We start from the raw sequence: 23,176 nt of genomic DNA, 5'->3' as shown, positions 1-23,176 counted from the left end.
AGTCCTGCTGGCAGGGGTGTTTCCAGCTGTGTCAGGGAGCTGGATGAAGGTGCAGCTGGATGCTAGCTCAGTGCAGCCTCCCCTGCTGCAGTCTCCCATGTAAGGCAGATGTCAAGGCTCTTGTGTAGGTCCTTCTCTGCTCTGTTTTTCACAAGAATAATAAGATCAGTGAAGATGCAGATTACATTCAAAGGCTTTATGACAACTTTATGTTCACTTTCTACTTCCCTTTTTAAAATGTCACTTCTCATCTCCTGCAGTCCACCTTTGAGTTGAGTGCAAAACCATCTTGGCTGGACAAAAACATTGAGGTGAATGCCTTCTATAGGACATTTGTATGTTTGTATACAAGGACCAACTGGTAAATTTCTCATTGCACATAAGACTTTTAGTCTTCAGCACCTGGGATGCTTCTCTCAAAATCTTGTTTTGGAGGTTTAATCCCTTTCTGCTTCCTGATATTTCAACCTCTCATTTTAGTGCAACATGCAAAGTTGGTTTAAAAAAAAAAAAAAAAGAAAAAAACCCCAACCAAACAAAAAATCCACAAAAAGCTGCAAGAGAGTCTCTTAATTCAGATGAGGAAATAAATTGCAAGAAAAGGGCTTGACCAAGAGGAAGCAAATGGAAGTCTAGACGTTTTTCTTACTATGCCTGCTGAGGAAGCTGTAATCATTAGACAGTAGGAATCACTGACATGTGACATCCTTGCTGCTTTCATCAATTTAAAAGTAACATTTCCCTTTAGCACCACAATTGTCTGCATTTAAGTATGGTCTGTTGCTCTGTGCCTCAGCAGAGAGGAGCCTGAGCTGGGCAGACACACAGGCAAAATCGTCAGCTGAGCAAGTTACACCTAAAATTCTTCAGCAAAATGCTGTATTTATGATGTAAACTTTTGAGGCAGGTGAGAAATTGTGGCCAATTTAAATAAAATTCAAAATATTATAAGCAATGCAGTTGACTTTCTGTCATTCATTTTGGGCTTCAGAGTGAGAAATATGTTCAGTACCTATAGCTCTTAGAGGCAGAGGTCTGTCTGAGGCTTACATGGCTGAGTAAGGAATGTCTCTGTCTTCTGTGAATATTATATAGGTTAAAAATAAGTAGTGTAAGCAAAGGTTAGAAGGATTCTAGCAAAAGAGAAACCTCATAGGCTATTTTCTTTATTCAGATAGTTTTACTTTGCCATCACACTGCTGCTTCTAGGACATGAAGAGGGAAAAGTGATCAGAAGGGGTATAGTGTGAAGGACTGAGAGGTAAAGGCAGGGGAGAGCAAAGTGACAGGTTAAAGGGAAGCAGAGAGCAACATGGAAAAGGGCAGAAAGATGACTTGAGAAGGAAGAAATTTTCAAGGGAGGAAGAGAATTAAAGTAGTGAATATGTTAAAATAAATGCCTCAAGTTAAATTCTTAGTATTTCCTGTAGTGGCCAAGAAGAGGGAAAGTGACAAAAGCAGCTAAGCCAGATTTCCATCAGTTTTATTCTGTGCTGCTGCAAGTAGATATTTTTATTTACTTATTTAGATATTTTATTCTCTTATTTTAAGAGCAAGTTGAGGCCATATCATCTCAATGATGATATCCCACTTACTGCAGTGCCTTGGCATCACCCCCATTTTCTCTGCTACCTGCTTGCAAGGGCAGCCACTCTTTTCCCCCAGCAGTACTAGGTATTTGTGGAAATCACTGCTCTGCCCTGGTGTTGCCTGCTGGGGATGGAAACATGGTGCTTTCCTCCCTGCTGCACTGAGCCAGACATCTCTCCTTGGCTGTGCTAGCTGTAACCAGCTGCCTGCAGCAGGGCCAGAAGGACCTGTGTGCTGTTTGCCAGACTGTCTGGGAGGTTTGTACCCCAGGGCAAGGGGAGCAGCTGCCTCCAGCAGTAGCCAAAGATGCCACTTCACACATTGATCAGGTCCCTTGGGTGGGAGGCTGCACTGTGAGCAGGGAAGTGTGGTGAGCTCTTGGGAAATGGCACTTGTAAACTCATTCAAGCCTTTCTCCTTGTGTGACACGTAAATCTGAGGGTGTTACACCATGAAATGAGACCTCCAACTCACTTTTTCTCTATGAAATGCTGCAGAGAAGCCGTGTTGTGCCACGGAGTCAGTATGAAGATGTTTATTGCAGGCTGGAGGGCAACTGGCTTGGGTATGCTGACAAAGTGGAAAAATACCTGCAGGTCACCTGTTTGGAGTTATGCCCACAGGGGAGACTCCTTCGATGCCACCAGCCTGGCTGCCAGCTGTGCTCCCTCCAGCCCCAAGGCTGGGGAAGCAGCAGAAGCAGTGTCACACTTGAGTCCCCAGTGAGTGGTTCCTGGGGGGACATTGTCAGCTGCTGTGACCTAGAGCATTTCACTAGGAACTCTTTAGACTGATGGTCTTGGAAAACAAGAGACACAGTTACGAAGATGGAGAAGGTTTATGATAATAAAAAAATGCAAGAGCTTACCTTGTCAGACTTGAGTATTTAAAAAAAATTCAGGTCTTTACTATCTTTGCTGCATAACTGCTTTTTAACTCTTGTAAGCAGAGAAATCCAGACAGAGTCTGAGCCACGTTGATGATATCAGCAAGCTTTTTAAGGAGTAGATAAACTACCTAAGTAGAAGGCAGAGCCATGCTGATCTAAATCAATAACCTTTGGGGACTTAAACTTTTTTGAAGCACATTAGTAATTATCTCTGAAGGTTTAGGAACTACAAGCAAAGAATTGAGGTCACAAATATAGTCGGGCTGTTTTGGTGCATTTCAACTATATCAAACTGCTAATGACTCTCTAAAATAACTCATAATATTTAGCAGATGCATGTTGGCATCCATATCAGTTGTCTGCTTCACTTGATCTGAGTGCTTCAACAGCACTGATTAGCTGATAACGATATATTAAAGCTGTTTTCATACTTCTGTGGAGTCTTGATGTCTGCTGTTTCCCAAAATATTTGATTTTCAAGTTTGTCCTACTCTAAAAAAGATACTTCAGAATCATAAAGGGAAATATAAGCAATTAAAAGCTGTAATTTGTCTAACATAGAAAAATAGCATCTTTCCATGTTTCAGAAAATTTCAAACCCTGTTCTGTCACCTCAGGTTTCTAACCAGTGATTCCTATAGTTCTGTGAGTAATAAAGGGAATGCATTAAGATCTGATAGCAACAGAAGTGAGTCTGTATTTTCTGCAATTATTTGGTCAGTAAGCAATATATATATATATATATATATATATATATATATATATATATATATATATATCCTGGTTTTCATTATTGCTGTATTGCTAAAAAATTCAGTTCAGCAAAGAGACCAGCTGAGATTCTGCAAGTTTCCATTGCTGGGATACAATTAAGTTGTTCTGCTCCCTGTCCCTCTTCTGTTGTCTGTATCTTGTACTCTCTAAGCCTATGCATCTTTAGTTAGTACTAAACTTTAGTTAGTACTGGTGGGATACATAGCTGTAACTGACTGGAACTTAATTATTTTGATATACATTATCCCCTCCCTCAGTCTTGATACCTATAGACAAAGCAGTTATATACCTTCTTTTTCCATGTTTGCTAGAATCCCAAGGGATAGGGAGCAAAGAAGTACCAAACCCTACACTGAGCTTACTGAGGCCCAGAGCAGCACCCAAGAAAGGAGAGGATGGAGAGCAGAGCAGCTTTATGCTGCCCTGGGGGCATGCATGACCTCTTAGAGACTGATGCCTCAAATAGATGGCAAGGACTCCTTGTTCTGCCACTGCTCCTTCACCTGCTGGTTTCAGAGCACAGCTCTTCACTGGCTAAGCAGCCCTTGTAATTTATGTTCTTTGTCATGATCACCAGTCTGTCCTGTTGAGCTAGGCTGCTCTTGCTGGCTTCTTGTTCTGCAGGCAATACCACTGGAAATGAAAGATCTGGGTTCCTATGGTAAGAAGTTAAATCAATAAAAGGTGGAAAAATTAAATCTTTAAGTGTTTCTTCCTAGGGTAAGCTACTGGCAAATGGTGGCAACAACTAGCAAGAGGTTTTGATTTTTTTTCATATTACAATCAGCACAAATTACTCACAATTCTAGAACTAGTTCTGCTAGCTTAATTTAAAAGAAGCTATCTAAAGATTTGTTAAAGTAGTTCCAATCATATAAAATTGTCAGCAAATTAAACATGTGCCTTGTCTGTTCTTCTAGGCATGTTTTCCACAAAGCTTGTGTAGACCCATGGCTTAGTGAGCACTGTACATGTCCAATGTGTAAACTGAACATTTTGAAGGCATTGGGAATTGTGGTAAGTTACACTGTTGTGAGCTCTTCTCATGTCTGAGACCTAGAACCGGAAAAATGACTGTAGAGGAGAAAGGGAGAATTATATTTGGGTACCTTTACTCAGAAAGCATTTGGTTTTTTTAAAACAATTTCTTTGCTGCTGGTAAAGCTGGTTTGTTGTTCCTTTTCCTTAATTTGTAATTGAGAATATATTGTTATTTGCATTTATAACAATTTCTTGTCTACTAGATTGTCTGTAATCTATCTCCTCAACTTCTTTCAGTTCTTCTTTTTTAAATTAACTCTGTAAATCTCTTGTTCTGTAATAGTCTCCTGTAGGTACCCTTAAATTTGTTTACACATAAAAAACCCTGGCCGAGGCCAGCAGATTTTCCTTGAGCAGCTCTGGCTTATGGGGTCCCCTAGGACTGTTTTTGTTGGGCAGTTCAAAAAGGGATAGAGGTAAAGAAATTCAAAGAGGATTTTTCCATCTTTCCCATATGAGGAAAAGTTTGTAAGGTGGGAGCAATGCTCTTTTAGAATAAAGAAATAAGGAAAAAAGAGAAGAGCCTATCAAGATATTGTCTAAAGCAGGTTTTGAATGTAGCCAGTGGGAATCATCAGGACTCCATTTTAAGCTCTGCCAGTTGCAAATTTGCACACTTTCTAAAGAAACAGTTGCAGATATGTTGTGGGTGACCTATTTTTGCGATTAATCACACAGATTTTTAGAGGAGCATGCAGTAGAATTTGGTGCATGTCATCATTGCTCATAGTAGTGAAATGTGCAGGCACAGGCTATGCTACAAGCAGATTTGAGTCCCTTTTTATCTTTATCCTTTTTCTGCTTCTCCCTCCACCTCTTTAAGGTGGGCTGAAGGAGCAGCTGTGGATGGGATTTGCTCACTTGCGAGTTTCTCTCCTGTGTGATCTGAGCACATCCATAGTGGCTGAATAGCACGGGTGTGGTTTTATTCAATATGCAGGTTTGGTACCATTGTAACGTGGAATTCCTTGGGGTTTTTTTTCCAGCCAAACGTGCCCTGTACAGATAATGTAGCCTTTGACATGGAGAGGCTCACCAGGGGCCAGCCTGCCAGCAGGCGAGCGGCGCTCGGCGATTTTGCCAGCGAGGGCTCCCTGAGCCTGGAGCCCCTGCGCACCTCGGGAATGTCACAGCTTCCCCAGGATGGGGAGCTCACACCAAGGTCAGGAGAGATCAACATTGCTGTGACAAGTAAGTTCTCTTTGGCTTCTGCTATGGTTTGCCTGGGGTGTGGCACTTGCTCTGCTCTAGCTGGGTGCTGCAGGGCCGTGGTGAAAAATCTTTCCCTGCAAGGACAAAAGGTTGCCTCGTGTCTCCAAGAGGCTCCATACTCAGACCAGTAACTCTAGGTATGACAGTGCCAGCACTTGCATAATTAATGGTGTATCCATTTAGACCTTTGTGCAAAGAACAATGGCAACAAAATCTTGAATCTGGTAACCAGTAGGATGAAATGGATTGCCAAAATCACTGCTTACCCTTTCAGAATACTTACATGCAGGAATTTATACAAATAATATTTTAGCTGCTTACTATTTCTGTAGGCATTTTTTTTCCCCTGAGAACACTACTACTGGAATTCTGACATCTCTTAGCAGATGGTGTTTCTTACAAAATTTGTGAGTTTAAAAATAAGCATTTGAGGTACCGACAACTGAGCATTGTCCAAGTGTTTTATGACATCAGAAAACTGTTCCTGCACTGCTTGCAAGCTGTTATCCATAAAAATAGTATGGGAAATTTCCACTCACTGGCTTTTACCTGGAGTTTTTAATGCATAATAGCACTATAATGAATACAATATGTGTGGAGTTGCATCACTTTTCAGTATGAACAGTCCCGTTTTGATGCCTAAGTGGTTGTTTTTCTGGCTGATTGCAAAAATAGAACCCATGCAGTACAGCACTTTGATTTTTCTCCTTGTATTTTGCTTACGTGCATCTATGATCTAGATTTTTAACTTAGTGACACTTGTTGGCCACTCACTGACATAAGAGGCAGTGTAACTGCAATAGTCCTTTAGTCTGTTTCTGTAGGTGCTGGAGCAAAGTAAATGTCTCATTAAAGAAAGTCTCATCTTACAAAACACAGTCTGTGTCCAGAAATTTCCTTTTTCCTAGAGGAAAAATCCACATACAAAGTTCTTTGCAAAGCCAGAAAGTCACTTTGCCATGCAGCCTTCAGTATGTGACTTATCTTGTACTCTGTTGAAGAGAGAGCAAATCTGCTGGTGTGTTGCTTTCCTTGTCATGGGTGGGAAAACTCTGCTTTTGCAGAAACTTTTCACTGCTTGGTTTTACAGAAGGTTTTTTGTGTTTTTTTTTTACTGTCTATTCCCAACTGTACAACTGCTCTTGCACAGATGGGATGCCAGGGTAAAAAAAGAAATAATCAGCAACAGCTCATTCTGACAATGTTTATAAAATAAAGCTTTAGAAAAGACTGTTCAAATATTTGGATTTTACGGATGACACATGCATTCCTTGATGCATGAGGGTTAAACCAAAAGCCATGTTCTACAAAAGTGTTTGTGCCAAATTGATCTTGAGGAGGGAGAACTTTGAATAGTGAACATTCTTTAATAGCCTTCTTCATGCTGCTTTTTTGGTTTTTTAGTCTGTCTGTATGTATGTACTAATGTTGAAATTATTTTTCTGTGTTGTGTTCCTGTCTGTTAAAATGAAAACTAGGTGTGTTTTACCTTCAAACAAGCTTTCCTATTTTCTGTTTGTGGTGTTAGTCGAGTTGTTATTTTAAAAGTAACACTATAGCTTTATTTGGGTGGGGGGCAAAGACACAAGTGTCCAAGCATACTGGGTGTGCTTATGTGAAGAGCTGCATCTCAGCAAATTTAAACCAACCCTAACAATCTTCTTTCTGACTTGGGGGTGGGGTGACAGTTTTCATTACATTTTCCTTTGTTCCTGCATTTCACTTTACATTAAGTAATCTTTCTTTATCACTAACCCTTAGGCTCAGCCAGGAAATATTGTTGTGCCATGTTTTTTTTCCACACCTCTCTCCACTTCTTCTTTGCTAGCCTTCTCCAGTCAGTAACTCTGTGGCTAACCTCCTTCTGCTTCACCTCCTGGTGCCACTCATGGCTTAGAAGCCTCTTGCCTTCCTCCAGTGGTGTTTGAGGGAAATATTGGCATCGCTTTGACATAAGCCTTCTCCCACGAGTGATTTCCTCCCTTTCCTTTGTCAACAGAAGAATGGTTTATTATTGCCAGTTTTGGCCTCCTCAGTGCCCTTACACTCTGCTACATGATCATCAAAGCCACAGCTAGCTTGAATGCTAATGAGTAAGTAAATATTCAGATCTTTCTATATAATTCTCGTGGTTATGTGTCACGGACAGCATTGGGAAGAAATACCAAGAACAGAGAAGCAACAATGTAGTTTCCAAAGAATCAAGTGCCTTTTCTGCTTTTCTCAAATGTTAAGTCTCAGTAAGCATTAGGTTCCAGTCTAAGATCTGAAGCCCCACTTAATTTATATTTAGCTGGATTGTCCAAGGAAATCTTGGTATGTGGAGACATGAGGAAAAGAGAGGATATTTATATCCAGTGTAGAACAGTAGATTTCTGCCATTAAATAGCCATGTTCAAAATTCACCTGACAGGGCCAAAATTACTACCATTGGCTACCCTTGGCTGTTTTCGCCTCAGTTTGATAGCCAAATTTAATGTATTAAAATATCTTTATACCTCGTTGGCATACTTTCAGCTAAGAAAAAGGGATTTAAATAGAAAAGGAATTCTGCTCTTAGGAAAGGAAGAGGTGAAAGCAATGAATGAAGTGATGAGAGCAGAGCAGTCTTCTGACCTCTCATTTTAGTATGCTTAAGAATTGCATTCAAAGGAGTACTTAGACATCCATGCTTTCTTAATTTTTAGACACCCTCAATGCCCCCTTTAAGACAAGAAATCTGTCAAGCACATGACTTTCAATCTTTTTTTTTTAGTTCTCTGTGTGGGCAAGTATAAATCTGTTCTGCAGATAAATTAACAAGCTACATCTGGCTATTTTCATTTAGATGTACAGAACATCTGGGCTCATGATACATATTTTATAATTTATACAGGGGATGGAAAGTGTCAACCTCTTTTTTGCTTTAATTGCTGTCTGAAAAGTATAAGATGTCCTTCTCAATAAGATGTCTATCTCTAGTGTAAAATATAAGACTGTCTCAATCTAATCATCTTCAGAAAGTGCTATAATAAGTTCTTAGAGGTTTTGGTCATTATAGACCCTTGATTAACTCTAATTTGCAGACCTTCCTATCATCCTCTTTCCAGATGCTAATTGCAAAAGGGCTTAATGAAGAAAAGTTTTAGAACTTCAGATAGCCCTATCAAGTCTCCTGATACTTTTTTTCCTTTTGTCAAAATCTTGAAATTGCCACTATTAGACAGCAACTTGGCAACATAGCTGTAGCTGAACATAGTTAAACTGTACCAAAAAACAGCTTGGGAAAACATGGAGCAAGATGAGTTGTGAAACAGGAGTGTCTGCATTTCTAAACCTTTCCACATCATTAGGAAGAAGACAAAGGATATTGCAGTATCATCCAGATGTGAGCACTGATAGCAGTTGCATTTCTGCCTTGCCTTGCAGCTCTTCTTTTTGTTGCCTTTTGCTGGGTCGGATCTATTTTTACTGGAAGGGCAAACTGCTTCCCATTGGCAGAGAGCTGAGGCCTCCAGCAAAGTGTTTTCCTAGTGATGTTCCTGTAGTACAAAGGCAGGGTGTGATGATGTGGGGAGAGCTCCTTTCCTCAGTGGTGGGAATGAGAATGCAAGCATGTACAGGAGGCAGACTTAAGAAAAATAGCAACCTCAGAAACCAGAGCTGTCAAAAATCACTTACTTAGGTAACAGGTACTTAGCTGTAGCCTTCAGCCCCAAGAGCTTTTTGACTGAATCCTTTGGGATCCAAGCAGCCTCCAGCAGTGCTGCTGGCCTTGCCTACTAATTTTAGACAGTTTGAAAGATGTGTGCATGACACTACTGCTCAGATTTACTGCTTTGTTGACACCTCATGTTCCCCAGTGCCAGACAAAGCATTTCCTGTGCTGAGTATCATGCCAAATACACAGCAGCACCCTCTCACTGAGATTTCCATCAAATGTCACAACAGCATACCTGCTTTTATGCTGTTCTTGATGTGAACAGCAGGACTGGCATAGCCTACATCTGTTATGGTAGTGTTTCAAGGGAAAGCTGGGATTTTTTTCTTGTTAGAAAACACAGTAGCAAGCATGAGGCCAGTTAATATGCTGATGCGAGTAAAAGGTGCCAAATGTGCTACATTAAAACTTGCCTAAAAACATGTCCTGGTCCTTTTTTTCCTGTGTCCTTCCCACAGCTTAAACATATTTATTTAGAGAAGTAGTTCTGGAGTTGTGTGCTCTGGAGCAACTGTGTATGTGTATATTTGTGTGTATGTGTATATACACACACATATACATTTTTAAATAGTTCCTGATAAAGTAAACATTGGCTAAGTGATTAAAAAAAAAACCAACAGATGCTGTTTCTTGATCTTGTAATATCAATGCACCAGTACTGTTAAATGCACTAGCTAATTATTGAAAAGGAATAAAGGAAGGACATTTTGCTTTACTTGTTAGGGAATGGTCAGAAATTGCTGTATAACTGTGTTTTCAAGTCCAAAAAGCACCACTGAGAGAAAGTTTTCAGTAGCAGATGGAGTTTCCTCAAAAGTTTGGAAGTGCTCAAACCTCTGGCTGTCCTGTCTGTTTTACTAGGCCTAGAAGAATGATGTGAGGGAGTAGAGACCTCTTTTAATGCTCTGGTCTTGCATAATTAATAATTTTTCACTAACTTACAGGAGATTTTTTTTTTTTTTTGTTAGTATTGACAGTATTAACTTTAATATAAATTTTTTTCCTTTTTTTTTTTCTGCCCCACAGAGCAGAATGGTATTGAAGAAACGCTTTCCGGCCGATTGCCCTGGAGAGAGACACCTATTTTTATGCATCATTTATCGATCATGCAGCACAAGCAGTTATTTAGTACATTCTATTTTTTCATAAAATTTGCTGATGCCAAAGCTTTGTATTAAGGAAAACGTGAAGAAATAAAAAAACTCTAATTATGAAACCTTACTCTGTGAGAATTTTTATTTTTCTTGGGCTTCCTGTGTTCATGCTTCAGTCTTGGCAGCCTTTTGTAAATTTTAGAAGGGGCTTTCATTCCTTTGAATGGTTTAATCTTTGCAGATCTGTATGCTTCTCCTTTCACTCTGGGACATGCAGGCTAACAAGTGGAAATACCACACAGTGCTGTTCTTATGATGCCACCCAGCACTGGGATGACTAACAGGAGCATTACCAGCAGTCACTCCATACTAGGAAAAAAGATGGTGCAAGCATTATAGTATCTAAGTATCTATCATTGAGTATCTAACCTTGACTCCCACTGAGAATTAGTTTGAAATATTACTATCTTGTCCATTTCTCCTCATATAACACTCCTGTGTTGCACTAGGATTGCAAAGTTTTTGTCTTCAGGTCAGGAGGTTTGCAACACTGTTTTCTCAACATACAAATCAAACCTTTTCTGACTTTTGCTCTTACCCCATCCTTCTCTCCGATAAAAGTGAAGCTGCTCTGAACCACTTCTTCCTTCCTAACACCAAGTGAAAACGTAGTGTTTCCCCCACTGTCATCTGTGAAACTTCCCTGTGCAGAAGTGGCAGGGGTTAGATTTTGTTCAAGTTCAGATCATGAAAGATTGATGATGGTCTTGACTGTGGTGTAGAAACTATGCAAACGTGTCTCTTCTTGCCATGACTTTTTTTACTGGTGAAGGGGCAGAGGAAGAACATCTCACTGTCCTCACTTAGTCTGTCACACACGTTTACTTCTGCCAGCAGTGTACAAGTAATTTCACAACAGTGAGTTAAGACATGCAGATCTGATTTGTAGCCAAATGCTAATGCTTGAATTAATGGGATGGGTAAATGCAGGTAACAAATCAGTAAGGAAAATATAATTGATAGAAGTTAAAACCTATTCTGCATCCAGTTGTTTATGTTGTTCTCGTATCAAGATGTAGACATTTGAAACTTAATGCTTTCTAATTTAATTAAATGAAGAGAGAACCAATTTTATGGTGAGACTTAATTTTTTTATGTATGAGGAAATAGAGGATTTAATTTAATTTTATTTTTATGTATAGGCACTTTTAGAGTTTAGGAACACAGCCAGAGCCTACATTAAAGTGGTTTCTTAATACTTATCTGTCCAGCAGGCATCAGCTGAGAAGGCAGCTTTTATAATAAGAAAGTGTATGGTATCTTCAGTGTATTTAATAGAATTATTTTTCAGTGTGTCCTTGTGAAATTTTGAAAGAAACATGAAAACAATCAAGCAGTAACTGCCTTTTGAAAGACTGGAAAGCCCCATTGGACTTACTCATAAAAAGGGAAAAAAAAAAACCCTCAAACATACCTGTGTCTGAGGACTGTCTCCCTGTAAAATGTAGTGTTTGTCAACTGAGCCTTGCTGCCAAACATGGAGGAATGTGGTTAGAGTATGATTTAGAGTACAGCCTATGAAACAAAAGGGTTTGTTGTGTTGTTTTTTGGGTTTTTTTATTTCCCTCCCTCCCCTCCCCATCTCTCCACAGCCACAGTAAAATTGATGGTAAGTTTGTGTTTGTCTCCTGAAACAAAAATCCATAATTGCTTTTTAATGTTGTCGGGAAGGATGTGCAAGGACAGCCTGGGCAGTTTGGTGTCCCAGATGCACAAGGCACCACAAACAGTTCCAGTTTGTGTTTCTTTTCTAAAGCAGCAGCAAAAGAAGCTGAGTGATGCTGGGAACAAAATGGTTGTCAGGGCTTCTTCCCTTCATATGACAGTGCATTTCCCCTTGTAGAGGATTTATATAATCAAGGGCCATCTTTTTCAGTCTTTTTGAGCCTCTAAGAATTGTCTCAACAAAGCATTAATGAAAGCACAGGTGGTATCTGCAATATAACTTTATCCTGTTAATGGTAGACTCAGCATCATCCCAGAAAGTAATTTTTTTTTTCGCTCTGGGTGGGTGCAAGAAGGAAATTCTGAAATCTTTTGTTGCCTGCCGTGCTTTTAGATATCCACACAGCTGAGATGAGTAATGTTACCCTCACAGGCGTGATCAAAAGAGTGAGAGGAGAGGGGAAGAGCCAGTCCCTGCTTCCAGATGTTGCAAGGATGGCAGGGCTGGGCTGACAGAAGGGTATAATAAGGTACAGGTCAAGAAGGAGCAGCAGTGCCTTGCTGAACAGCTGGCATCCAGGGAAGGACACTTCATGGAATAATCCTGCCCTCTTGTTCCTTAACCACGAGGGTGTTTAAAACAGATGGTCTGAGATAGAGAGTGCTCTGATCGGATTTCCACATTAAGGAGCTGAGCAGGGACTGCAGCTTGTGGCAAAAGATGGCCCTGATTAATGACTGAGGACATTAATTTATTGCAGATGGAAAAGGAACACCAGGTGATTCTTGCTGCTGATGCACCAGCAATGCTACAGCAATGTCATATCTCTGGAATTTTTGGCCTTGATGTTTTGCCCATTCCTGTAGCAGCAATAGATGTAAATGGTGGGTATAAAGAACAGTTCCAGGCCAGTATGTTTGGGTTTAGATTCACTACAAGTTATCTGAAAAGTTTTTGTAAGTATATAATGAAGAATACTGGCAGAGAGCACTGATGGATTTGTTTTCTTGTATTAGAACTGAATGCAGACTTCCCATTTGTTTTCCATACCTGGGGGATAAGTCTTTATCTTTCTTGGTAAGTGCCAAATAGGAAGAAGAGATTCATAAGCTGAATGTAGAACTGTGAATGTTTCTATTTGTCCTTAAAATACATTTATTCAGTAAATTTATTGACTGGACTGATGCCACATTTTTAAACAAGCACTAGCAATTTTCTGCATTAGGATGAGCAGAGCAGGGTCACTGTGCCCTGCTGATTCTTTCTTTAAGCAGTAAGTTGTGAGCAATGAACCCAGCTTATTATTAGAGCACCTGAAGACTGAGTGTTGAAAAGCCTTGCACAGGTGCTGGATTTTCTGCACTGAGTGAGCTGGAGTGAATTGTAGGGGAGAGAGGCATTTAGGAAAAGAATGAAATGAATGATGTGTCCCAAAAGCCAGGAGATTTGTGTCTGTATGGAAGCACGCAGCCTCCCTGGAAGTGGGTGGGTCTTTTTTGTTGTGTTTTTTGGTTTGTTTGTTTGTTTTTTTTTTTGCTAACAAGCAAGAAAACATCACAGTAAAGAATTAGAGAGTTGTTGGATATACAGTGCCCTTTTGCATATTAATATAAACTACTGTCAGATGACCTGTCTGCCTGTTGATTAAATCTCCCTCAAATCTGCTGGAGTAGAAGCCTGGGCACACACAGAGGAAATGATGGCCTGGGCTGTCTCCTTCCTAATCCCTTGTTTGATATTTGTGCAATAAAAGCAAAAGCAACACCAAGCTGGTAGAATCCCCTTTCTTTTGTTACAGCATTGGCTATTCAGTATGTAACATTTCAGCTGTGGAGATGAAACAGCCAATATCCATGGCTTATTTCAACTGCAAGCACAAGACTCAGTCATCCCAAAATAAATCGTCCTGCCCCATAACACATTTCAAGATGAATCTTGAAATTGTTTTTTTCTTGTATGATTTTGAAGCATGTTCCCTTTTTTTTGTTTAAAGGCAGGCTATGATCTTCTGCAAGTCATAGTTCCAAGTTTATATTCCCTTAAAAACTCAACTTTTTTGTGTGTTTGATTCTTGAATCACTGCTTAGGTTTAGAAACCTGTATGTTTGTGAGAGGGTTCAGATCTAGAAAGTTGGTTTTCATCATCCCCTGCTGCCTGGTCTGCAATAATCTGGTACAGTTCTCTCCTTGCAAACACATGGGTAGATGCTCCTGGCAGAATGAGCAAGTCACTCCTTGCAGCGTAACTACTAATTCTTCTTTTTTCAGTTAACTGAAAGATCAAAAAGCAATTAATTTGCTTATGAGAACTTCACAGAGCAAATGGTGGAGTGAGAATGTGTGCTGGCTTTTGATGAGAAAAGAAAGGTTGGGAAGGGGAGTAGGAAACTGGCAGCAGATATGTTTCCCAGCTTCAGTTTGTTGCTGTTCTGAGCAATGATTTGGCCTGGGCACACAATTGCTGTGTAGCTCAGGCCATAGATTGCTGTAAATTAGCATTGCAGCTTGCAAAATGAGTTTGCATGCCCATCTACAGTGTCTCTGGCTCTTTGAGCCAGTGCTGCTTTGATAAGTGCAAAAGTCAGCTTTTGCTCTTTCAACAATTCTATGCATTTGATTATAAGTCTAGCTTTTTCTTTTTAATTCTACTTCTGTGTTGTTTTGGGGTTTTGTGTTTTTTTTTTTTTTTCTTTTGTCTGAATTTGTCTTTTAGGTGAGTGGGGAAGGAGAAAAGGCATTTTGCACAGTAGTGGTTGAATTCTTCCCTCATATCTTTTGTAAGCTCTTCATTTCAGAAGGGGATAGGTTGGACCCAAAGTCTGGTAAAGAAAGGATTTAATCATCTAAGTTCTGCCAGGGCTAAAACTGGGATCTCCTTAGCATCCTGCTCCACTGATGCCTGAAACTGGAGGCACCTTGGTTTGCTGAGTGCCTTCTTGATGAACTTGGAAGCTTTTCAGTTGCCTCCAGCTTGGCTCATGTGGCTGCCTGGCATACTGTAACCTAAGCAGCCGAGCTCCCAGCTACTCCCCCCTGGGATCAAGAAACCAAGTAATGAAACGTTTTGGCCAAGGGCCTGATCTGATAGATGCTTTCAGAGAGAACCATTTGTACCCAGCCAGGGCTGGGCTGCTTGCAAAACACACCTGTGGGTTTGGAGAGCCCCAGGAACACCAGGCCACCAAGGGAAAAAAGGCACTTCCATCCCCTATGTTAAGGTGCTTGTTTCAGGTGTCACCAACACTGGAGAAGAGGGTTGAGTCTCCTTTGGTTCTATGTAAGGAAATCTGTACTTGCCTGTTTCTAGAAAGTGATCGTGGGTGGGTGGATGGAGGTTGTTGAGCTCTGGGAGAAGTCAGGCTCTCAGCAGCATCTGTCAAATGATCCTTGGTGACCTTGAGCTCCAGGAGCTCATTCCTTTCACACCTATGCTGGAGTCCTTTGTGCTGGAGCACAGCATAGTGAGCTGGGTGCCAACAGCTCCTGGGTTTCTCAAGGAAGCATGTGCCTGCTCTACAAGGTTGTAAATCAAGAGCAAGCACCGAGTGTGAAACTCCAGCCTGCCCCAGCCTTGCTCAGACTTGACCTCTTTTATCTGAAAGAACCATTTGAGGTGGGATTGTTCATGCGGATGGAAAGTGGTTGCTTTGGGCTGGCAGGGGAGCACACGAATGGAGGTGAAGTGTTTCGTATGGCTGCTGCTGGTCTGTGTTAAAGGGTGGATATTTTTTTCCACGAACTGTGTTTGCAGTTGGCAACTGTGTCTGAGGATGCTTTACTCAGTTCTTACGTTGCTCACGTGTATTCCTAACGAGGTTTTGTTCTACTTCTTGTAGGCAGTCACTTCTTTCATCGTAACTCTCTGTCCCCTCGAAGCCTGGTCTACGAGAGCGAGTTCTCGACCATCGAGCCTGCCCTGGACATGTATGATGAGAACAAAACCTGAAAGGAATCCATGCTTCTTCCTGGCCCTTTTCCCGTTTTTTCATTTCTCATTCCTATTGTTGTGTACTCTTTCCATGGATCTCCTTTGTCTGAAGAAGAGCTGCTTTTTCCAGAACACGAACCCACCTTCTTGATTGCACAGATGAAGACCAGACCTGGTGGTTTCTGAGGGTGGCATCTTTGAGCTGACAAAGAGTTGCACGCAAGCAAGATTGTCTGATGGAAATTGCTGAGTGGCAGCACGGGGAGCTGTGTCGGCCCAGCCACAGCGATGCAGAAGAGGTTTTATGGTGGCCCTAAGAGTTTGTGTTGGACTGCAAATGCCTCTCGTGCGCAGGCGTCTGCTGCTTCCGTTTCTTCAGTTGTCCAGATGGTTGGGTGATGGCAGAAAGGGAACTGGTTGTAGAGGAGATGGTCAGTGACTGGTAAAAGCACTCGTGTATCTTGGTCAATCCATAACCTTACTGTGAAATAGCCCCTTCTGAAAGGGACTAACAAGTGCATTGAGTTTCCTACAACCCACAAAACCCTGGACAATAGCAAGCCAGTCTGATGCTAGAGCTGCAGAGAGGACCTGTATTTGCAGAAAGATTTCAAGGAACTTGATGCTTATTTTCTTCCTCCAATTTGATTGAAGCAGGAGAGGAATGGCCTACAAAAAATACACTTTTGCTCCTTCTGTGTGTTGAAGTCAAGTGAATCTCTTTCTATAGAAAGAGGACACTCGCAGAACCAGCACTTGATCTACCTGAAAACCATTAGACTTATTGAAATATGCAGGAATCTTAATTAGCTTTCTTTCTCACTTAACTTTTTTTGGGGGGTGGAAAGGTTATAAAATCCACTGATATTTTTTTTCACCGAAGTTTTTTAAGAGCCAGCATGTTGGCATTACACAGAGAAGAAAGGAGGTAAGCTTCTTATCCCGTTCTCCTGTTGAGATCTGCAACAGTTAAATAACAAACATGTTCTTTAAGCCGTGCCCTTTCCCACTGGCATCAATAATGGGGACGCAGAAAGCAGCAGAAGAAAGGAAAGCAGTAACCACTTTGATGCTCTGCAGGAAAAATCAATTTTACCGTCGTGCGACAAAAGCGGTGGGGAAATAAATGTTGTGTGCAGGCTTCTGAAGGAGTAATGCAGAAATGGGGAGTGAGAGAGGAACCTCTGGAGTTAAGTCATCCACAGCATTCCTCAAATGAGCAGACGTGGAGGAACGAGAGCTTCTGCTCCACCTTTTCCTACCAGACAATGCATACCTGTTCAGTGAATGTTGGGATTTTTTCTCCATTGCAGTCTTAAGTTACTGTAGGTGTAGAAACACATTTGTGTCCTTGTAACATGAAACAAAGCTTCACTCTCTGTATAGGAATCTTGAGAAATCAGTTAAGCCAAAATGAAAGGTAAGACATACCCTGCCATGCTTTAGTTTCATGTGCTTTTGCTACAAGCGGGGGTGTTTTCCCTCCTTTATTATGTTTTTTAATTGTATAGCAGTCTGCTTGACATATATCCTTACCTGATATGTGGTTCAGCTGTGTCTTTAACACAGATGCTCTGGAGAAAAAGAAAAACCAGCTCTGTGGGATGAGGAAATGATCCTCTTTGCCGAGCGTGCTTTGACTTCTGCTGCTGTGCGTCAGCTTTATTTAATCTGGTAATTCAAGAGTGGGTGGTGTGAGGTGTAGGGTGTTTTTTCTCGTAATACCCACGTTCATATTTACCAAATGCACTTTTATTGTCATTCAGCTCGCTCTAGAAATACGCCCCAACCCCAAACTTTTTCAAGAGCACAATTTGAACACCCACTTTCTCCTTCAAAGGTCGCAGAAAACCCCGGCGGGTGTCTCGGGCATCAGGTTGTGGTCAGCATCCTTCTTCTCCTTGGATGTGCAAAGGGGGCACCGGCGGCAAGCCCGGGCAGAGCTCCCAAACCCAGCAGGGCTGAGCTGTGCACAGGCCCATACACGGCTGGGGGATGGCAGAAGGGCTGGTTGAGCAACCCTGGGTTTTGTAACCCCAGCTGTGGGATCAGAGCAGGCAGGCACGTGAGAGCGGGGAGCTTCCGAAAACCAACACCCCGGAGGAGAATCGCCACCTCTCAAGGGTGCCACGGGGCTTGTTTGTACCCGTGGTGGGTTGTCAGGTTACAGGTGAATGCCTGTGTGTTCATGGTTAAATAGAAAAATGTCTGGGTGGCTCCAAGAAGAGACACTCAGCCTGGCACAGGGGTTTTCCCTAAGGCCACTGGGAATGTCACCCGGTCCCGGTTTCGGCACAGAGCTAAAACTGGTGGTTTCTCAGCTCCACCTGGGACTGTTTGCACCAGCTGTGTGCCAGAACATACAGAAAAGCTAGAAAAGGCATGGAAACTAAAAGAAACTTTAGAAAATACAAAGCCCCCAGAGATAGCATAATAAATAAAAAAATTGTATTTTGTTATATCTCCTTATTTCTAACCAAACGTCTTGGTTTCAAGCAGGGGGGGGGAAGGTTTTCCTCTGAGGAGATCAGGGTCTAGCATAGTGATGTAAAAATGGGTTTGTGTTGTAGCATCTTGGATAAGGGAGCTGACAATTATAATTGACATCCTGGAATTTGGAAAATCTTGCAACACTGGAAAAATTAAAAGTATGATCTCTACACGTTGGGGCGTGCTGTAGCAGGTGTTCTTAGTCATGCTTAGGAGGGGGAGGAGGCATCACAGCAACATGAGAGATTTTTCTGGGCTGTGCTGGTAAGTTTGAGGTTTTCCTTTTAATATTTAATTCATATTAAAAAAAAAAAAAAAAAAGCTTGATAAGCATAGTTGTCTTGTTCTCCTGCAGTGGTGCTGTGTATGGTTGAGTCATTTCATAGAAGTAAAATATATTGAAATCTACCAAGAACTGTAAGTGCCAGTAACTTGGAAAATAATTTTTAAGGTTAAAAAAAGTGCTTTTGAAAAAAAGACATTAATTTATGACTTCTGCATATATATAAAAAAGCCTTTATCTCCAACTATTTCCCTTAACTATTTAAACTCTAGCATCTCACCTCTTTCCTGACCTCATGTTCTAGGAAAGTTTTGCATGTTCCCATAAGACATTTGTAAAATCAAGGTTTGCTTGTGGTCTTAGAGGATAATTGCCAGTTAAAAAAAAAAAAAAAAAAGATTGTAAGTGTGCTTTTTATCTATAATACTAACATTAAGTATTAAATTTGAAGCATGTTAAAATTTACTTAAGGAGATGATTACTTCCTCCAGTGAGCTCATGTGTTGGTATCTGCTTGCACTGTCCCCTTGCTTCTAGGATGCTTGCCTTGGCACCTGAGGATGCTATAGGAATAGCCAGATAGCCTACATAAGCCAAAGAAAGACCAAAAATAGTTTAATAAATGTGTTTAGGACTATATTATGAGACTTCTACTCATCTTCTGTTTTCATTTAACACTCTCATATAAAAGAGTGGAATGGCTTGGGAGACCTGTGAGCTTTACCAGCTACTGAAAAGCAGAGGCAAGGGGCATGCTGAGGTTCCAGGACTCATTTAGCCCAATTTAGGTCTGAGATGATGCCACAGGCATAGGTCATGAGCTGAAGGATGAAGGCACTAGGGCTGAGCTGAAGTTCAGGCAGCTCTGCAGCCTGATTACCAGGGAATGACTTGACTTGGTTATTAAAAATATGTATTTTTCTTGCTTAGCTAATAGTCTAGTTTTTACAACAGAGACAGGAGCACAAGCTGAGGCATGGCAGGGCAAGCACGGGAGCCATGGAAACTCCTTGAACTTCACAAATGAAGCTCTGGCTCCTTTCTCACCTCGTGCTACACATCCATCTGTGACCTGATTTTCCAAGCCGAGCCATGCAGGAGAGTGTGTGATGTGCTATGACAGCTTGCATATGTGTTGTTATATTTAAAGATCTCTTCACTTTTCCCTTTTCCTGCTAGACTGGCTGCACCCCAGGTGCCCTTACTGTAAGGGCAGCCTGTGCTCCAGCACACTGGGTGGACACCAGTGAGCAGGGGAGGGACTGAGACAGGGTAAGATGCTCCAGTTGACCAGACTGGGGGAAAAGCAGGAGAAAGGTGGACTGTACTCCTGCAGGTTATCTCTGCTTTGTTTCCAATGTCTTTGAAATAATCAATGAGAAAATGTGGTGCCCCCCCCCAAGGAGCCGAGCCCTACTGCTCTGACAATAGAGGGGCTCTGGCTGGGCTCCTGTGCCACCCCCAGTTGATGTCCCAACCTGTTGGCCAAAACTCCAACCTCACAGGGGCCTGTCAGGTTTATCTGGTGCCTGTGAAGTGCTGTGAGCTTTTGTAAAACAGCACCTTGTTATTTATGTCAGTTGTTTGATCCTTTTGTTATCCTACTGTTTTTAAAGCCTGTAACGTTCCCAAACTCTCTTTATTCTCCCCAATCAATTCTGCCCTTCTACCCCATTGATTACTACTGGTCTTCTCCTCCTCTTGAGACCTGGGTGAAGGTCCCTGTTGTGCAGGCACCGTGCCAGCCCAGCCCCTGGAGGGAAATTCATCACCTGGAATCATGGATGTTCCTGGTGGGTTGTTCTCAGCCAAAGCTGGCTGCATGGCATGGGGGATGCTGGTTCTGTGTATCCCTGCATGGAGCATCATTTGGCTCCTCAGCCTCCTAGCTTTGTGGAGATGCCCAAGTGAGCAGAGATGGATGTGTAGGTTGTGCAATAATGTCCGAATATTTATTCTTTTTATGGCAATAATGTCCAGTGTGTCTGGGTGGGAGGGGGGGGGGGGGGGGGCTGTAGTGTAAGGTGTTACCTAAAAATAGTCCCTTCCCTGAAGAGTTAATAATAATGAAGTATTGATATTCCTGCCAAGTAAGAAGTACAAAGGGTTTTATTGAAAGCTGAAGCTATTTCAAGCAATTTCATTGTAAGCCTGAGGTGTAACATGAGCCAGTGTCTTACTGAGGCTGGGCTTTTGCAGCCTAAAAATCTGCTGGATGTGCATGTGAAGGGTCCCTTATTCCTGCTGGGCACAGGCACCCACAGCTCACTACAGCTGAGCCCCTCAGGAGCAAGAAGCATTTTAAACCTTTGCCTGGAGCTCAGCTGTGTGCACCGTTTGCCTTTTTTTTTTTTTTTTTTTTTTTTTTTTTCCTTCCCACTTCTCCCATGCTCCGGGGCTTTTCTTTGGTCTTCAGCTGCCCGAATCCCTCAGGGGGACAAACACCAAACAGAACCGCTCTGCTGGGCTGTGGAAACGGTACCTGATGGCTGGATTTGCTCTCCATGGCCCATGCCTGTGTCTGTAACACCCTCTGCCTGTCTCGGGCAGTAAAGGCTTCATCTGCCCGCAGCCTTTGCATGTACCCGGGCTGCTCTGGGAGGATCTGGCAGAAAACAGCTCAGCAACCCTCCCCAGGCTTCAGCACAGAAAAGTTGAAAGTAAAGTTGATGTTCTTTGCTGCTCTCAAGCCAGGGAAGTTTAATCGGGCGTTTGGGGCTGGGGGAGGAAAGCTCCTGTTAGCAGATCCCTGCAGTTCCTGTGTCTCCAGGTCCCAGCCCATCACCTGGCTGGGTTTGCTTTGAGTTTGCACTGGAAGGTGCTGGATGGAAAAGGAGCCTGCTTGGTTACTGCCAGATCAGCAGGTAGATTTTTTTTCTACCCCCTGTGCCTGGGCTTAACTCCCATCACTGGTAAGATCTCCCACAGTAGTCCTAAATAGGGGAATAATATTTCTGAGCAAACTGAGTGAGAGTGTCACTCTTCTGCTTATCCAGTCAGCCCTGCTGCACTTTGCAAGTAGATGTTAAATACCACAAGCTTCTCTATATGACTGTGCCTATTTGGGATCACCTGCTTAAGGCCATGGCTAACTATGCACAGAATCCACCAGAACGGGGTCATTTTATCCCAGCAGAGAGGGGACATCTCAGCCTTTTGGCTTGGGAGGCTGCAGCAAGCAACGACAACAAAATAATCTGTGTGTGTATAAAATGAAAAGTCTGTTTCAACTGGCCTGCTGCAAAGTGGACCACACTGGTGTGACCACATAACCTAAAAATGCCAGCAGCAACAGGGATGCAGGTGGTGTGGTGCCCTCCAGACAACTGGATCTTTCCAGCCCTTGTGAAACTGCAGCTTGACAGCAGCAGAATTTTCTTGACATGTTTTTGATGTAAGTATAACACTGTATCGTAGTTACGTGGTATATGCCAATATGTTAACAGTGTATACCGATTAGTTAGGGTTTGCTAATGTACTACATTTCAATAAAAAGCAATTTAAAAATACCGAGTTTGTCAGCCTGGTGCCTGTCAAAATACAGGATGAGAGGATTGCTCAGTGGCTGCCATCTCTCCAGTATTTCTTACACATATATGTGTATATATGTATATATTATAGGACAGTGTGAAGCAACATTGCCAAAAGATCCATTTTCAGAGAGGATTTTTCCCACTCTGCAGGAAATATGGTTTTATTTTGCAACACTAGTGGCTGCAAATCCCAGGCCATTAAGGTTCAAAGGGGCTGATGAGCATAGAGGTAACACTAATCCCCTTTCCCACAGCCTGTGCCACCTGAAGAATGGCACATAGCACATGGGAACAGTGGTGGGATTGTGGAAGGGGATCCTTCAGCATCTTCCAGTGCCTGAACCCTTCCCACAGCACACTCAGCCTTCAGAAACCACCATGCTGCTCCCAAACACAGCCACACCATCAGGATGAAAGCTCAGCCAGTTAATAAATATTTATATTACAGTAGTGTACAAAGACTCCAGCTGGAATTAGGGCACTGCACTAGCACAGAAGATAGATCACCCCAGTGTTAAGCCTAAAGAAAATTTGGCATTCCCACCCTCCTGGGAGCTGGATGATGAGCAAGGAGATGGCAGATGTCAATTTTTTGTGCTGTTGTAACGTCTTCAGAGTTTGCAGGAAGACCTTCTAATGGCTATTAAAACAAGAAGAGTGGGCTTCTGAATTACTGAGAAGCTGCTCTGCTGCCAAGGGGTGAGAAGGAACCACATCTGTTTGGTGTAAAACTGTCCTTGATCTAGAGCCCTACGTGGGCTTTAGAGCTGCAAAATGAGAACCCAAATGGAGCCCTTTGCCAGGAGGGGGATTACAGCACGGATTGGAGCATTCAAAAAATCCACCCCAGTTAATGGGGCCGGTTTTGTAGGTCCTGCAGGTTGCACGGGCAGAATTCTCATTTCCCTGACTTAAT

General features: G+C 42.2%; 1 protein-coding gene across 5 annotated transcripts in view; it reads left to right on the top strand.

The window, feature by feature from the left end:
* RNF130 (ring finger protein 130) overlaps positions 1 to 22,236 on the top strand; it is a 50,144-nt gene extending 27,908 nt beyond the window's left edge. Inside the window, exons 6-9 of one of the 5 annotated variants that reach the window (XM_071759009.1) lie at positions 4,174 to 4,270; positions 5,281 to 5,485; positions 7,506 to 7,599; positions 10,233 to 10,422. In XM_071759009.1, coding sequence (XP_071615110.1) covers positions 4,174 to 4,270; positions 5,281 to 5,485; positions 7,506 to 7,599; positions 10,233 to 10,248 — 412 coding nt within the window. In that variant the 3' untranslated portion in view covers positions 10,249 to 10,422. The other 4 variants (XM_071759010.1, XM_071759012.1, XM_071759013.1 and 1 more) reach the window with 4 other exon arrangements.
* Positions 22,237 to 23,176: the final 940 nt, after the last annotated feature.

The sequence above is a fragment of the Heliangelus exortis genome, chromosome 15 (assembly GCF_036169615.1).
Source record: "Heliangelus exortis chromosome 15, bHelExo1.hap1, whole genome shotgun sequence".
NCBI classification, from domain to species: domain Eukaryota; kingdom Metazoa; phylum Chordata; class Aves; order Apodiformes; family Trochilidae; genus Heliangelus; species Heliangelus exortis.
Note: the sequence above shows the minus strand (reverse complement) of the source record. Positions and strands in the feature narration are given on the sequence as shown.